This window comes from Anomalospiza imberbis, chromosome 1, assembly GCF_031753505.1.
Source record: "Anomalospiza imberbis isolate Cuckoo-Finch-1a 21T00152 chromosome 1, ASM3175350v1, whole genome shotgun sequence".
NCBI classification, from domain to species: Eukaryota; Metazoa; Chordata; class Aves; order Passeriformes; family Viduidae; genus Anomalospiza; species Anomalospiza imberbis.
Window position 1 is genome coordinate 41,120,477 of NC_089681.1, and position 18,477 is coordinate 41,138,953.

Consider the following 18,477-nt stretch of genomic DNA (forward strand, 5'->3'; position numbering starts at 1 on the left):
AGTGGTTTCTCACTGACCTCACTGTAGATACAGAATTATGCTTCTGGGGAGAACAAATATTTGTTCATGTAATACTATTATGACAAAACAGGAAGCAATTATTCCTTTGATTACATCTCCTATGGCATTCTGATTCAGAACACTTCAGGATGCATTCAGATAGGATCAAGTTTTATTAGGATGTTAAGACCACCCTGTTGCAAAATGTAGCAGCTGAAGAGAAAGCTCTTATTAATGTAGCCTAGAAATTACAGCACTCACAAAGTCAGTCTATCAGACGTGTATCTTAAGCCAGTCTATTAGATGTGTATCTTTCATCTTCTAACCTAACCACCAACCAAAAAGTTGAGTTATATGACTCCTTTTGAAGCTATGGCACTATACAGAAACACACAAGACCTGTGGGATCAGAATGAGCCTGAATTCACACCCAAGTGTGTAAATACAAGGTGAAGGATCTGGTAAGAGTACCTTAATCTCAAAAGCAGTAGATCAGGCTGTCCACTTACCAGTCAAATACATTTAAGCTATAGCTATCACCGAAAAATAGGTATAAATATATAATTTTTTAATACGCATGTATTTATTTATATTTATCTGCTTATTTGTTTAGAGCACTAATGTACAATAACTAGTAACTCTTCTTCTCAAACCCAAAAGTAAGTAATTTTTTTTATCTGCTTATCAATTTATTGCGTAGCTGCGGGACATGTCTGTTTATTTCACTCCCTTTGAAAGGTCTGCAATGGAATAAGGCATTTAGAACCCCCTCATTCACCTGTCCTATTTAAACCTTTAGTGGAGATACAGTACATTCACCCCTGAACTGACTGAAGTAGGAACACAAAGCCAACAGAGATCTGGTCATTGAATTTGGTCAGGAAAAACTACCCTTACTGAAAGGAATTTTCAGTGAGAGATATTAAGTTTGCAGATGGGGGAAAAAACCTAATAATTAAAAACACAAATGAGTTAGTAATAGAAAAAAAAAAGACAAGAAAATAAATGAGAAAAATATGTAAATGAGGATGAAATTCTACTTGAGGCAAAATTGAATTTGCTGGACATGCAGAAAGTATTTGATGCACAGCTTGAAACTTATATTTTGAGATTTAAATAAGAACTTGATCTAATCACTCTTTTGTATCATCTAAATTTCCAGCAGGTGTCCCAATTACTTTCATCCTCTCATGAGCTATAAGGTATGCAGCCCTAGGACAGAAGCATTGCTATCCAATAACTGCATCAAGTGACTCACAACATGAATTTTATCTAGCTCATCAGGTAATAGACTAGCTTCAGGAAGCTGTCTGACCTTCCTCTCAAAAGTCAACATGGCTTCCTCAGCCTAAAATCTTTAACAATATACCATGTGTATTGCCCTTCTAAAATTTTTTTATGCTCTGAAGTTCAAAAGCTATTCTAGACTACAAAATAAAAGGAAGAAAAATCTTTTATTGGCCACAGGAAGCATAGTTTTTATAACAGAGACTGCCTCGGAAGCATCTAAAACAATTACAGAAACTGCTCAGGGAAAAACATTCCATGTCAACCACAGAAACTTTTCAATATAGATAGATATATATAGATAGAGATATTCAGTTTATTTCAGAAAGCTCAATAAAGTATCAATAAGCAACATAAACCTTTCAAGGGTATATGTTATGCAGCAATAATCCATGCTGAGTGCCATAGATGGCTGACAATGGTAGGGAATTAGCCCGACACAATTTACACCCTATTGTGCACTTCTGCTTAATTTAACAGCAAGAACTCAGCTTCCCCTGAGTGTTTCTATAATCATTTAACAATAGAAGCTTCATTCCAGAGATTTTCCATCAAAATAAACCTGATCAAGTCCTGACTGTGACAACAGATGGTGACAGAGCAGATGTACCATTGCATCTGAAAGTTCAGTGACTGTCAGTCAAGAGCTGCAGGATGGCTACCACAGAACAGAATATTGGAAAATAAATAAATAATTCAACAGGCACGCAAAATTAGGAAGAAAAAAACCCATAAAAAATAATACACTAAGGAGAAGGGGAAAAACCCACTGCTCTTAATGTACTTTTAGAACTTGTTTCTTTTGAGGACATGTCATATTTCAGAACTCTCTCCTTAATCACTGCATTTCAAAAATACCAATACAACAGCAATGGAGTCTATTATCCTGCAATTAGTAATGAAAAAAAAAAGAAAGGTATGTGTTATATTTCACACAGGTGTTTATCAGTAGAATAGATGTTCTCCTATCAGTGTTATCAATTCATCTGAGCAATCAAATTCACCTTTTCAGAGGCAATAGAGATGCAACACATCTCTGTGTGTTGTGTCTCTAAGCAAAGAACACTGGCTTGATTGGCAAGCAAAACAGTCACCATGACATTTGTGTGTAATCACCTTTATATAGTACATGGAAGTCAGGTTTTATTAAATAAACTCACTGAGTCAAGCTTTTAGAATTGATTTTAAATGAGATTGTTCCAATTGTAGAACTTTAATAAAACTGGACAACACCACATTAAAGTGGAATATGAGGTGATACAACATTAGTATAGTTGCTTCTATTACATTATATAAGAATTAAAAGGAAATAGACATAACCATGTATATTTTTGAATGCCATCACACGTGTCCCATCACTCCATTCTTGGCCATCAAGAATATAAAATGTCTGCAAAACAGGGCTCTTGACTGCAGAATCTGGCACACACAATGATACCCCAGTTTCTGGCCTTAGTGTGGCATCAGTTCATTATGCCATGATCTTGTTTTAAAACAGAGTTAAACACAGTTAAAACACTCATTCTCACATTAGTCTCATTATTAACTGTCAACTTTGAATAAACCAGCTACCAATTCTTTACCCATAAAACAGGAAAATTCTAGAGGGACATATTATCCTTAAAAGCTAAAATTATTTAATAAAAATTTCCTATCTTCTGTGGATACAAATATTTCAAAAAGTCTCATGCTACCTGTGGAAAGAAGAGAAGTAGTGTTCAAAAAAAAAGGATTATAGCATTATTCCCCATTATACATTTTTTGTGAATTCAGGATATGAAAGGTGGAGAGTCATGCCCTTCATATTCATCCTAATGGAGATGAGACACACAGCATAAGAAAAGAAAGTTTTTAATGCACTCCTCTGCCATGATATTTTTATCTGTTTCATGTGAAACTTTGACATTTGACTGTTGCCCATGTGGTAGAGAAACAAGTGTCTATTTATTACATTTGTGAACATGTATGTGAATGCAGAAATAATCAATGAAATGAAAAATCCACTCTCCAGATTTGCCACGTGCCATATCTGCTTTGTACCACTACCTTGTTGAGTGAAATGGGAGTCAGCAAGTTATGACTTTCCCAGCTGCAATTTATGAACATTTTACTTACTTGTTCACGTAGGGACATGAAGAGGTGAACTGCAGGCCAGACTAAGATTTAGATCTAAACCTTGAATTCCACTGTGTACCTAAGCCAGGTGTTGCCAAGTCATCCTCCTGGCATGGCAACCAGTAAAAGCCAAATCCCAATGAATCCCAAATAGCAAATGAGAGTTATAATGTGTAGTAAAATCTCTAGTAGCTGGAGGCTACATTTGGTTTCTCACCCTGAAAAGGATCAGAAGGCTTTATAAAGATTGCCCAATGCTCATTTCTCTACATGCTATCAAGTCGATTTTCAGCTGAGATCAGCACATTTGCAAATTCATGGTGGATAATGAAAAGATTGAGAATTGAAAAGGAATGGGCAGTGCTTGTCCTTATCACACCACCACAGTTTACTGACCTGCCATTTGGAAAGAGCTAGCAGGGAGTCGATGCTTCCTTTCAAAACTCACCTGACTAATGATGGCTCTCACAGGAGCTGACATTTGCTGTAATCAGTGTAACAGCTCATCAGAGGTCAGGAGTTCCAAGAAAAGGAAACATGCCCATGTTTCCACTCCCATCTTGGCTGATCAACTAGAGAAGCCTCTGGCTGAAGCTTTGAAATATTCCATTCTTTGTGCCTCTCTGCTATGAGGTCTGTATAATTTTTTCTCTGAATTAATGTAAATTTTGTCTACGGCATCATATTTCTCAGTGTATATTTGAAATATTCTGTACATTTTGAGTCCAAAATTATTTTTTTCTCAGCCACTTGTATTATACTCTTAAATGTTACTATTTACATCCAATGCATACAGTTCCAATATAGAAAACACAACTAATTTTCTATTTTTTACCATTTCAAGTGTTCTTTTCATCACTGTCAATACAGAGAGGGGGAGATTTATTTCCCTTTTGTGCCACAATCTTCTTAAAAAATATTTTTTTTTGTCTGTGGAGTCCTCTTTTAGCATTTTTTGCATCATCTTTCCACCACTATTAAATGTACTACCACCATTCTGAGAACTTATTCCTTCATGCTGTCCAAATAATTACCACCTTCTTATCAATATCCATCACCTTTGATCTTTAAATTTTAATTAATATATCTTATCTTTCTAATGATTTTCCAGACAACTTACCTTCACAATTATTGTATTAAAGGAAACTGACACATTATGTACAGTCAACAAGTCTTTTCTAATTACTTTTTCTTTTATTTTTTTAACTTGCTGCAATATTGAGATGTCTGTATAACACTATTGAAGTCACAGCATCTTACACACCTTTGCAGGTACATTTGTTTCCTCATTGTAATGTTAATGGGTCTATCTGTGCTCCTATTGTCTTCTCCATATCAAGAATATTTTCCTGAAGATATCCTATGGGTTGGTTCCTTGAGTCTAGTTTGACAACTGCCTTCCCTTTTTACTTAACTAATTAAAATCCATATATATATATGTATAAAGTTTCTAAGTGAAAATAACTTTCAATTACCCTGCTAGTGCTCATTAAAAAAAAAAAAAAAAAAAAAAAAAGTGGGTATTTGTTAGGTAAAATTAAATATACATTTTTTTAAAGTATAATAGGATGAAGACAGCTTTCAAGTTCATGATGTGCTTGCATAAGGAAGTTAAAATTAGCTGTTCAACGTCTTAGACAAAAAACAATTTTATTTTTAAAAAATCAAGATGACAAGACTATTTGAGATTTTAGATAAATTTTTAGATAAATGATGTGTTGATATAACAAGAGTCCTGTTTCTTCTCTGCATACCATGTTTATACTTGCTGCACATGAAGACAGAAATTAACCTTACATTTGTAGCCTTTTCTGATTTTACTCAAAAATATTATTTAACTATTTCACTTAAATTAGGTGATTTTTCTTAACTTCTTTTATGATAAAAAACTACAACCCTCTCCACATAAGGTAAGCCAAAAAGGAAATATAGTTTTGAATTCAATGTTCCCTAAAATTTCAGACATCCACAGATAAGTAAACCTTTTTCTTCTCCAGTATTTGACAGGCAACAAGATCTTACCAGTCTCACTGCCCATCAAATCAGTCTCTCTTTCCCATTTGACCTTTTGACTGAGTTTCTTGGAGTGATCCATAGTATTTCCTTTGGAGTATAATGATTGATGCTGATGAGAGATGAATGCATTATAATTACAGGCTGTCCTGACAGATAGCATGGCCAAAATGCCTTGACCCCATGTGCCAAGGGTTCCAAAGCAGCACAGATCCCTAAATTATATGTTAGAGTGGTGGGACATTTTAACTGTCTTTTTTTTTTTTTTTGTCTTTATTTTTTACAGTAATAAAAGCAAAGAGGTAAGTTCAGAGTAAATCATAACAGTGAAAATGGAGCAAATTAACTGCTTTTTGTTCATGAGGCAGAATTTTCTTCCTGCTTTTGAGATAGGAGCATATCTTTGCACTATCTGCATCTGATGTTATGCAAATTTTTATGAAAATTCCCAAATGCAAATGCTAACTTCATCTATTGTAGCTTCATTTATACTCACCCGTATAGGTGTTATTATTGTTAATATTAGTATTATTATATTATTTTCACTAACATTTTACATTTGTGCGTCTTCTCATGAAGAAAACAGAAAACAAAATAGAAGTATCTCCTCCTTTGTGAGTTAAACTCAGTGCAATTCCATATAAATAAAGTTGGACTAGAGAAAGGAAACTGAAAAATATGTTGGCTAACTGAAGATTTGATGTAAGGGAGGTGAAAGAACTTTTCTTCCTCAAACCTGTCCTCTTAAAGGTGAGTTTACAGCTCAGTCCTATACATATTTATCTCCTTTTATGTGGAATCAATTTTTTCCTTCTTATGAATCAGATTGCTTTATTTCCCCTTAACAAGTTTCTTTGAGTGGAAATTATCATTACATAATTAATAATTATCATACATAACATATACATAATTAAATGCACAGTGTACTGAGTTTTACCTTGGTAATTTTTATTCATATTTTGTTTAAATAGTTGTGTAGATACTAATTTTTTTATGCCTGCATTTGTCAATAGGAAAAAAAAAAGAAAAAAAAAAGAAAAAACCCATATATATTCAGAATTTTGGAACATTGATTTATTCTAGTTAATTCTGTAAATGATAATGATAACATTCTCCTTTTATAGTAAAATGGGTAAGACACAATCTGAAGAAAAATATATATACCTGCATCAAATAGGTTAATTTTAAAAGATTAGGTATGTTCTTTGATGAAACACTCCAATTCCCTTTGAGTTGAGAAAGTAAAAACACCAAGGTACTCTCTAAAGTAAATCTACTGAGAATTCTTCAGGTAGAATAATGAACAGCTACAACACAATTAAAGATAGTTCAAGTGAGAATTAGAATTATAAATTTTAAAAACCCAAATGTTCTTTTCCTTACCTGCTGGTTTACGGGAAAATTCCTGTTGATTTTTTTAATCTATAAAAATGAATAAAGAAATAGATTAATACTCAGCCACTAGAATGAAAAACAAAACAAAACAAAACAAAAAAACCTGGATTTTAGACACATATATTAGACTGTCCAAATTATGCTTGCAAAAAAGAAAATAAAATCTCCTGCAGTAAAGGAACTGAAACCTTTGGCAAGCTCATTTGAACAATGGGATATCTCTGTGGTCACTTTGGTTCATTCTGCTTATTAGAATCTAGGAGAGGTGCATACACACAAAATTATTTCTAAATTCTGAAACACTATGTATTTTTTTTTCTTATTAGAAGATACAAAGGAAACTAGAATATTTAACTCTAAATAACATTATTTCAGAGCAACTTACTGCCAACCACCAAAGTCATCAAATTCTAAGCAAATTTCTTTCCTTAAGGAATGATGAAGATTTAGGTCGGAACAGCTTTGGAAACATCACTAACTCGACCCTTTTATCCTAGGTACAAAATCAAGTATGCAAAATCAGTTCTAATAAATGTTCAAGTAATTTTTTCTTAAAACATTCAACAATATCCCTAGGTGAAAAGTAAAGAGAAACTCAAGCTGAGATACCTAATTCGTGACAAGCTTCTGTTTAGCCCTGCAGTTCATGGACTTCATGTGAACAAACATTGCCAGCTTTCTGACACAGAAGTGTCCAATACAAAGAGAATTATGCGTAGAACATACTCATTCCTACCATTACTAGAAGAAAAGTTGTTTTTTAAGCATAAGCTCTGAAAGATTTTGACAACCTAATAAATCTAAAATGTGCATTCATGACAGATACCTAATACCTAGAATAAAAACATATTTAAATTAAAGACATTGTCAACTATATCTCTGTATGGAATGCAACTGAATGATCTGGAAAGCCCTGAAGCCACAGTATAATATTAAACTGCTTCAACCAACCTGCAACATCTTTTTAGAAGTAAAAAAGAAACACCACTGAATTTCCTCCAGTGTTTACAATATTGTCCCTGAAGAGCTACATGCAGAGATGTTAGTGGCAATGTGTTTTGCAGACTTCAGAACCAGGCTGCAGTCACAAGCTCTTTGAATTCCTCATGCAAATACTGAGCAAGTGTCACTGACATCCCACAATTTTGCTATCAAAGGATAATTCCCACTGTCAAGAACATGCTGGCAAGCAATTTCAGTTGGTTTTCAAATGAATCCTGCGTCAAAAGTGTCAGAAGAACATTTCTACCCTTCTTTCTTTCTTCAGTGTTAGTTAAGGAGAAGCATTAGAGGAACAAGGACATTGAAGGGACAAAGAAATAGTATAAAATTAATCCATATAAGATACCAACTACCTAATGTGTTCTTTTAAAATAAAAAAGCAGATAAAACCCACATTTTTTGACTTAAAAAATACTTGATGACTTCTGGGATTTATTCTGAAATCAAACATTAATTACTTCAGCATGATAAATCCCTGTTTGTGCTACTAGAAACTATTAAAGCCTTGTCAAAAGCATGTATTTTAATCTAAGCAAAGACTACAGCTAATAGCCTGAAAATTTTAAGTTCTGAAAGAACAATGTCAGAAAAATAAATTTTTCTTTTCTAAACAAAATACTGAAAATATTTACTTAGTGGCAAGTTACAGTTACATATTAAATAATTTAGGAATGTTTTTGTTTACTTCAAACACGGAGATTGCATTTTTTTTTTTTAACAGATACAAAGTACATTAGGGACATTGTGTACTGTCAATGTTCTTCTGAAATGTAAATGCATACTTGAAACATCATTTTCTCATTCAAAAATTTCCAGCTCATTTTCTTAAATACAATCTAAGCAACTATATTACATGGCTGTTTTAACTGCTGTTATTTTGATCAATTAAAACAAGTCTGTTTATCTTTCAGGTGATTTCTTGAAATGCATTATTTTTAATTTTTTTACAGAAACTTCAAAACTGCATTATAGTTGTTCAAGTCTATCTGAAACTAAAAATTGTTAAGTATGATTAGTTTTAGGAACACCTAAATTTCCAGAAATGAAAAGAGAAAAAAAAATCTTCATTGACTTTACTGGTTATCTAAAAGACAAATGTTGCTTCAGTCTTCAATAACTTTACTAAACTCACTGTAATGCTATGTGCAATTAAACACAATCATAGCACCCAGCACTATGAAACAGATGCAATTAAATAAAATTTGTTTTCACCAGTACAATACACTGCAAATATACACAAATGCAATATTTCTAAATAAAACACACAAGCAGATACTATACTAAAAACCAGAGGTGTTCTGAGAACATTATTTAGAAAGATGTGTTTATACAGAGCAATTAAAAATCAGGAATAGCACAAAAGGAGACAGAAGAAGAAGCTGGAAAACAAACTCTCCTCTGAAGGCAAAGACAATGTAGGCTGATTTGAAGTTAGCAAGAACTACCTGCTTCTACTTCAAGTGCAAAAAAAAACAGATGCTGAGCGATAATATTCTATTCTGATTCAATTTCTATGAGTGCAAATTAGGAAAAAAAAATCTAAGAACACCATAGAGAAAATAATTTGGGAGCTGATGATCAATTCTAGGTGGAAGGAGGAAGAAGGAGTCAAAAAGAATGTCTCTGCAGTATCTTGCATCTGACAAGCAAATAGGTAAGTGGTGATAATAAAAGACCTATAATGGAATCATAGAAACACAGAATGGTTTAGATTGGAAGGAATAATAAACTTTCAGGGATGGGAAGAATATATTTTAGTGAAAGCTATCAAAGAAGATTGGTTCGAAGCACACGGATTTTTAATGATACAAATATATTTTACTAGATATGTTCCAAAAATTCATCTCACAGTATGTTTGGACATCATAGACATGAAGAATACTGGGCAGGGAGATGATATGAAGTGGAACACAATGAAAAATGTCCCATGGCCAAATTCATTCATTTTTGTGCACGAGATGTTGCAACCACAGATGGATATTTTCACAGTGATGGCTGTGCCTGCTCTGCAGAGGAAACAAACAAGAACACGGAGCACAGCACTTCTCAGCAGGAACACAAATGAGCAGGCCTTGGTTTCAGGTGCACACAATGATTGCAAATGTTTGGGGCTTTTTAGATTTTATTATTTAAAAGTATCCGTGCCAGAGAAGCAGTAATGCAGAAGAACACTGTTCCATATCTTATTGCAGGAATTGTAGCCTATTATTGTTGTCCTCTGCTGAAATGCAGCTGAATAAGCTCATAAAAGCTGGGGTTTAAATTTTCACATTCAGTTAAAGCTGAACTGAATTGTTCATTCCTCTGAGAGATACTGTTTCAGACCTTCTTGGAGAAAATAGCACAGGAATAAGTATTTTCAGTTTTCATATGAGGATTTTAAAGTGTAATTTGAAAACTACTACTTATTAGAGTTTTTTTGCCCTTTCTTACCTATTTATATTAATGAAATTTGCTATTCCAATTTAATCACAGGATCCCCATGAGATGATGAGGAAATGTATCTTTCAATAAGCACCAAGGACTCTTAAGAGTATTAAGATCAAGAGATTCCAGGTTTCTCCAGTCCTTAAAAATGTAAATAGAAGCAATCAGATGTTTGAAAACTCTATGTGTACCACACTTGCTTTGATCCTATTTCATTATAAACTATACTGTAAATTGGACTCAAAGTTCTAAAGGGATAATGGGAAAGATGATTAATAGACAATTAAGATTCAAGTAATACATCTGGTCCTCTATAAGAAAGAATAACAGAGTAGGTGTTAGTTGTTAGGACAGAGATCCTGACAGAGACCTTTCCCTAGGAGTACCTAGGGAAACAGCCAAGACTGAAGGGCATCATATGAAACAAGTGGCCACCAGTGCCTGCTCCGCCTTTTGCTGACTTAGGCAGTAAATAAGATACTCCCACACTTTCACACAGGATTTGATCTTTATTTTTTTGTAGTCTGGAGATATCATATAACTTTGCAGGTCACAGTAATTTTCCATTTTAAAAGAACCTTTTATTATTTTTATTTATGCTAGCCATTTATATGGATTTCCCCAAATAATTTAGACTTTGTAAACTTCTCTATCAATTGTTTGCATTACACAACTGCTGACTGAAATTCATCAACAGGTAATTAAAATAAAATAGCTTGAAAAGAATGTAAATTAATTGCATAGTTCTTCCTCTCATGCATAGAAACGAAGAGAAGCAACAATACAGTTTGCACCATTGGGATGTTAAGTGATTCCAAAGAGGAAGCCAGATCATTAAAATTTGACAGAAAATGTGAGTCCATGCTGTGATAATCTTATGTTAATGAATAAGAAAGAGTACATAACACTTCAAATTACTAGTTGGTTAGTCTTACTTTCTGTCCTTGCTAGGTTTTTGTTTACTCAATGGGATAGGTAAGTTGTCTTAAGATTGTGAAATATTCTTGTCCAAGGGTTTATGTGCACTCAAAGAATCAGAGAAGATTTGAAAGAAGCATGCAACAGCCCCCACAAAATACATCATATATTGGTGAATGCATTCAAATATATGTATAATTGCCTATAGAACAAATATAGCAATTCTTGGTGATGGTTTTATAAGCTGCAGTATATTTTAGAGTTCACACTAAAAATCTGTATAAGCTAAGTTATGCAAAATGATCAGTCAATATGTTCTGGAAAATATGGGAGCATAGGAAGTACTTAATTCACATCTGCTTTTTGACCTACCAGTGATGGCATCATTCTCTGTCATGTGTTGATCACATTTTACCAGCTGAATGGTTCAAAGGATAAAAGATTTGGATTACTTCCATCATTCCTAGCATTTTCATGTCCTAGTTGGATTTTTCTCAAGACTAGACACACTGGATTGCAAACACACGCAGCCTGAAGCAGCTCAGAATCAACTTCCTTGAAGGAAGAAAGGGAAAAACTCCAGAATATATGAACAGTTACATAGAGGAGAGGCTTGATCCAACACTGAATAATGCATATGCACAAGCATGACCTCTGCTTTCGATTCTGTTCCTATAGATACCTGCAGGCTGAGTCATCCTCACTATGCTTCCTAGATGAGAATGGAACAAAAGTGAGAACCAAGATGATATGTTTCAGCTTATATAATCAATGTTATAAAATCACTCTTTGGAGTCAAAAAATTACAAAAAGAGATCAAATAAATGTAAAGTTTATAGACAATGAAAACACAGTAGACATTATTCAGGAAGTCCCTAATCAGTTGTCTGAAGAAGTTCTAAAGTAGCAGATGGCTGGAAAGACAAAAGAAAATATAACTACTCTTTTGTTATTACCAAACACAGGACTAGATGGATCTTTATTCTGGTACAGTTTAACAGTTCTCATGAATCATCTTAATCCATATGGAAACTAAAATATTTCATTTTAATCCTATATAGGAGTAGAGGAAGAGAGTCCTGAGCTAATCCTGAGGTCACATCTGGAAAGCAGAACTCTATAAGGTTTCTTTTAAATCCTACTGACTGTCTTTATTAGCAATCTGCACAAAATAAGCAGAGAGCTTCCATTCTTTAGTGAGCTCCAATAAATGCAGGTATTTGATAAATACTTTTGGGGACAACAAAATATAGCTAGTAAAAGTCAGGAGTGTACCTCCAAAAACAGAAGCAGATGAATACAAATCATTCTTAATGGAGGTGCTGCACTTCTGAAAGAAAATATTTGTATATTGAGAGTTATTAGTAATTTAGGACACGTAATAGCACTATCAAAGCATGAATGGCCATCTGAAATGTGATCACAAGCCTGCATATTATTAAACCTTTTTCTTTTTCACTCAAAAGGATTCAGTGATACATTGAACAGCACAAGCACAGAAGTAATGGATGGATATCAGAAAGAAATACCAGATTTGTGCTATTACACAGAAGCATAGTGGGAGCCCTAAGGACAAAAACCCAAAACCTACTTTTCAAACATCTGTGAGGTTCCAATAATAGGATTGCAATTAATTTTACTCCAATTAAAATTTTCTTTTTAAAAAAGTATTGTACTTTTTTTTACTTGACAGATGAATGGCATCACTTAATCCTGCAATATTTAACAGCCATTCCTAAAACTGAATGTCACCTTAATGACAATATTTTTGTTGTGCCTCTTTAAAGAAGATACATGTGTTGCAAACAGTTTTATAACAGCGAATTTCCATAAATAAAATACCAACAGCAATATGCATACTATTAGAGACACTGAAAACAAATTAAATCCAGTGCCTGAAGAAGCTATTATGGTCCCATCTGAAAGTAAGAAACATGTCTCTGTATTAAGATGCATTAGAAGGACTGTGAACAAGAAGAATTGAAAAGATATGGAAAAAACCTGACAAAGAGACACTGGAATCATTCTTCAGATAATGAAATGCACCTGGATAATTGTGGCTTATATCATAATAGTAGTTGCTCACTGGAGTATGATTACTGCAGTATCAATCACACTAAGAGTTAAAAAAGCTGGTGTTACTTATTACTACAGAGCAAGGAAGCCATGTCATTTTTCCAGCAGAAACCAGATTTGAACTGTTAAATTAAACTATTAAAAATTGATCCATATGTCTCTCCTGGTGTAAAATACCAGATTTCATTAAGTCTTGATTTTCAAGGCAATTAAATATTATAGATAAGCCCAACTTCAATTTTACTTTTCACTTACCATTTCATTACGACTTAACGTTTAGAAAATATAATACCCAGTATATAGTATTTACTTTCTGATTTTTTCATAGAATGACAGGGGAAAAACTTTAACAATATCCAGTTTATCTTATACTAGTATTTCTGAATTCAAGTTGCAAGCACTGATATGAATTTGTAAAATTCTATGATAATACGAAAGAACAGCAACATATGGCTGAAAAGCAACTCAATCGATTAAACCTGTTTGTCAAACCCATTTGTACAGTCCTGCCACGATAAGTCTCTTAATGCCTCATAAGTCAATCTATTAGCAAATACACCTCGATTTAGCATTGGAAGTTCTCCTTATATTGAACCAGACTCCTTCCAGTTGCAGTTTAATTCCATTGCTTCTCATGTAATCCATCACAGAACCAAAGAAGAAACTGCTTGCCCTTTGTGTAGTTTTTCTTAAGTTGAAACATATTCTTTTTTTCAGGCAATGCCAGTTCCATTTCACCCTGTATTTTCTTGCAAGTTCATGCTATTGTCAAAGAAGCCAGAGCCTATTTTGGTAGGCTACTTTTGCATATGGGCACTGAATGACACACATTTTTCCTGAATGACCAGGAGAACGGACTAGCACATTACAACAGCTTTGATCCCCTCAGCCTTCCTCCAAGAGTCTTGCAGCCACTTTTTATCTGCTTAGAGTGACACAGAAATCAGTCATGCCTGCATGAAGGAGCAGGCATAGGTAATTGTCATTTGACTAGATGGCTTTGGCAATAACCCTCAGATTTAAGCTCCTGGTAGACAGAAGACTTCCCACAATATTAGGTTCAGGCACTAGACCAAAGTTTTCATCACACACAGGAGTGAGTCACTCATGACCAACCAATATATCTTTTCCTCTTGGGAAGAATGATCCTTAATCTCACAGATTTTCCAGCCTGCCAGGCTTCCATTTTATTTTTAATCCACTCTGTCATTAGGCTTGAAATTTCAGCTCCTGTGGGCAGCATTTTAATGCATCACTGCCTGAGGAGGAATCATTTCCCTATGAAGAAAATCTGAGTTGAAATAGCTTGTTAGCTAGGTTTTCCTCAATCACAGTAGGTGCTCTTGTAGATCTTCCTGCTTGTTACCAATCACCTTCTCCACACCCCCATTCCAGATTTCACCCTCTCTGTCAGCTTTCCTTTGCAATTTCTCTAACTACTTAAGACATTTCACCAGCACATATGTTACAGCTGAGGGATCTTCCTCCCTCCTCAGCCTTCTTTGGGAAGGGAACTGCAAACCATAACTCCTACGAATTCAGTTTAAGATTTGGATTTAGACATCTATACTTTTGGCTCCCACCTAAAGTTTCCACTTGAACTGTTAGCAAGTATTGGAAGAAAAATACATCACAACCCAACTAACATTTTCATCAGAGGTTTGCTCTGTATATAATATGTTTGCTGAAGGTCATTACTCTCCTTTTATTCCTTCCCCCAAAAGTCCTATCTACAGTTTTTGAGCCACTTTACTGAGTCAAATGGCTCCTTTCCTTTTAGGTCCCTCTTTCCAAACTGGTCTTTTCATTCTGACTGGACTGAAAGAGAGTAAAGCAGTTTGTTGAAGACTGCAACTAAACATATTTTGTTCCTCTGCCCTCAGTCTATAGACAATCTGCTGACCTTGCTCATGAAGAATTGCCAAGTTTGCATTGTTTCAGGATTCCTCAATTTTGTATAGATAATAAACTTTGCAGTTCATAGTTCAGCATTTTATATGAAAAAGGAGGTAGTAAAATAACAGAAGAAATGATGAATATTATTCCATTACATAATATACAATTGTATATAAAAGGAGACAATTAAATGTCTTGACAGAACCTAATAGAAATGTAGCTAGTGATTTTTAAAATGCATTTAATGCTTACACCACAGCATTCCAGTCAAAATGAACGCCTGATGTCAAAATTCATTAAATTGGCCAGTTGCCAGTAGACTAGACAAATACCTTTACCTGAGGCAAAAAAGCTAAAGAGGTTTTCTTTAGTCTTCACAGGTATTACATCTTCCACCACTCCATAATCAACCCATTCATTTACTTTGGTTTGAGTGGATTAAAAATAAAATTATAGAAACACTTTGTCTTTGTTGTGTTATGTCACATTTTGCTTCTTCTGTCTAAAAGAATTACACAATTCTGTTCTCTTGAAGCTCTCGGGAATAACAGCAATATTTATGAGACAATTTGGCTGACAGCACCAGATAAACTGATAATAAACTTGGTATTAACACAATTGCTAAATTTTATATTACAAAAGAAAAAGAAATTTCATATGTAAGATCGTTATAAACACCTGAGTTTTTCAGTACCTGTTTCTGCTGGAAGCTCCCCATTTATCTGTATAACTGATCATTTTAAATTTCACTTGAAACACTACAAAATTATTTTGTAGTGCTTGTATAGTTAAAAGTCATGTCCTCATGTTTTATAAAATACACTCTGCCCCTCCTGGTACAGAACAGGTCTCACTCACTCACTGTATTCAGATTAATCACAGACTCACTCTAGCACTATATTAAGTTATACCCTGAGCTGACTTTTAATGAGAAACTCTTTTGCAATAAAGCTCCCAGATTGCCATAAATAGGAAAAATTGGACTCTTCTTAACCTTCTTTCTCTTAACAAGCCATTAGCTTAAAAAGTCTTGAATTAGATTCCCTTCTAAGGAATACAGTTCTCTCTATTGATCTCCAATTTCACCTCATAACTAAGAATTCATTATAAAATAGTATGCAAAAATCTCTGTAAATATGGGTTTTCTCAAGTATCTTCTTGTATTTCTGAAAAAGAATGCTCTACTGATCAATATGGCCAAATACAAGTCTAAACAGCTGTGTGTGTGTGTGGGATCATGGATGAAAGGTAGGTCAAGGGGTAGAAGATGTCAAGGGATAAAAAAGAGTAGGGTAAAAGTTTTTGCACAAATGAAATAATTTTCATCTCAGACTTTCTTGTTTTCCTTCTTCTTTGAGAAGTGTGTTAAAGAACCATTTAATTTTAACAATATTGTTAAAATGACACTAGTAATAGATGGCATATTTTTCTTGCTTTGGATATGATCTTTTAATCCTTAAATAGGAAGAAGTATACTAGTTAAGATCAATGGGATTTTCTTGAACATCTCATAAACTTCCAATTTATTGGCATTAAGAATGGCTAAAACAGACACTGAGGATGTTACAAGCAAATTTATAGATGACTTTTACTAAAGTGTGCATTTTGGACAGATTTCAGAACAGCAACTCTCTGTCTAATTGCATTTCAGCAGTAAAGGAGATTGTTTAGTCAAAAGTATAGATTTTTGCTCTCTCAGTATTTCTTGTAGTGCAAACATGATTTAGAGAGGGTCCATAGAAAGGCCACAAAGACAATCAAAATACTGGGAAGCCTGCCATATAAGGAAAGGCTAAAAGAACTGAGATTGTTCAGCCTTGAAAATAGAGGTGTTAGGGGAGACCTTATTACCATGTTCCAGTATTTAAAAGGTGATTACAAAGATGGAGACTCCCTTTTTACAAGGAGTCACAGGGAAAACACAGGGGTAATGAGTACAAGATACTCTTGCGGAGATTCTGATTAAAAACAAGAGGAAAATTTTTGACAATGAGAACAATCAGTCATTGGAATAACCTCCCTAGGGAAGCAGTGGATTCCCCAGCTTTGGATACTTTTAAGATTCACCTGAATGGGGTTCTGGGCATCTTGTCTAGACTGTGCCTTTGCCAAGAAAGACTGGATCAGATGATCCTCGAGGTCCCCTTCCAACCTGATATTCTAAGATTCTATAATGCCATAAGCTAATAAATACAAATAATATTATCCCACATTTTCAGGATACCAAGATGTGTACAATTCTCTAAGTTTCAACATTAAAAGCAATATTGAAGGAAGAATCATCCTTATGACCCTTAAATTACTGGAATCAATTAATTTTTTTTTTCCACAATGTCTTCTCTCATTAATTTAGTGAAATTCTAGTTGTCTATTATAGACCTTATCTTTCCTGAAAGAAAAAGGCATGCAAACACTTACTGAGAAAATTATTCCAGCAGTATAATTAAAAGAAAAATCAGGAAAGAAATTATTCAACAAAGGTATAATGAAGACAATGGCATAAGTGGAACATAAAAGCTATAATTTAAAAGTGAAATGCATATGTCAAGCTGTAACAAAACAGAAGCTGCATAATAAGTAAAATTGTACGAGGTTACATTATTATATATTGTCACAATGAGAGAATTAACTGCATAAATTTGATATTATTATAAAAAAACTTAAAATAGAAATATATATATAAATGGTGTGTAATTTTAAGAAATTAGAACTGAACAAAGCAACTAAATATCTGATTAGCATTGTGCCTATTCATAAAGTATAGACTGCTGTGAAGGCATAAACTCAAAGCCAAAAAAGAAGAGAATCCCAAAGATGTATGAAGGCAGCAATTCCATCAAATACAGAATTACTCTTTCAGTATTAGTACTAACTGTTCTTAGCAGTGATTAGGTGGATGTTAACAAACACATTCAAATTTGCAAAAGATTTAGTTTCAAGTTGGTCATAATTGAAAAAAACCCAGTAATGAAATAAAGCTCTATGAAGAGAGTTTTTATTCTGAAACCATATGCACTGATTGCTCTGTGCCACACAAATTTTATAACTTCTGCTTTACTGCTATTTATTTCATCTAGAAGCTTCCTGTACTTAGCAAACAGATTTTGAACAGAAGCTCAATGTCCTGTAGGCTTTAAGTAATGTAATGAGGATGCACTTGGAATGCATATATCTAAAATGTTTCTCACTAATGTATACCTAATACCCTCTCTGGTTTCTAAGCTGATCAGACTTTATTCAAGATTGTGTCACACTTATTAATGGTGACAATCATCTGTTTACAACTGACCTTTTGAGTAAATTCTAATCAAAAAGAGCATTGAATACTTTTCCCTTCTTGTCACTATC

At 33.9% G+C, this 18,477-nt stretch overlaps 1 protein-coding gene across 7 annotated transcripts in view; it reads right to left on the minus strand.

Annotated features, from left to right (window-relative positions):
* SNTG1 (syntrophin gamma 1) overlaps positions 1-18,477 on the minus strand; it is a 317,995-nt gene that overhangs the window by 65,203 nt on the left and 234,315 nt on the right. For all 7 annotated transcript variants that reach the window (XR_010998668.1, XM_068189107.1, XM_068189098.1 and 4 more), the window contains one exon: positions 6,799-6,837. Coding sequence is in view for 6 of the 7 variants with exons in the window: in XM_068189107.1 (XP_068045208.1) it covers positions 6,799-6,837 (39 nt within the window). In the remaining variant the exon portion in view is untranslated. The remainder of the gene's footprint in view (positions 1-6,798; positions 6,838-18,477) is intronic.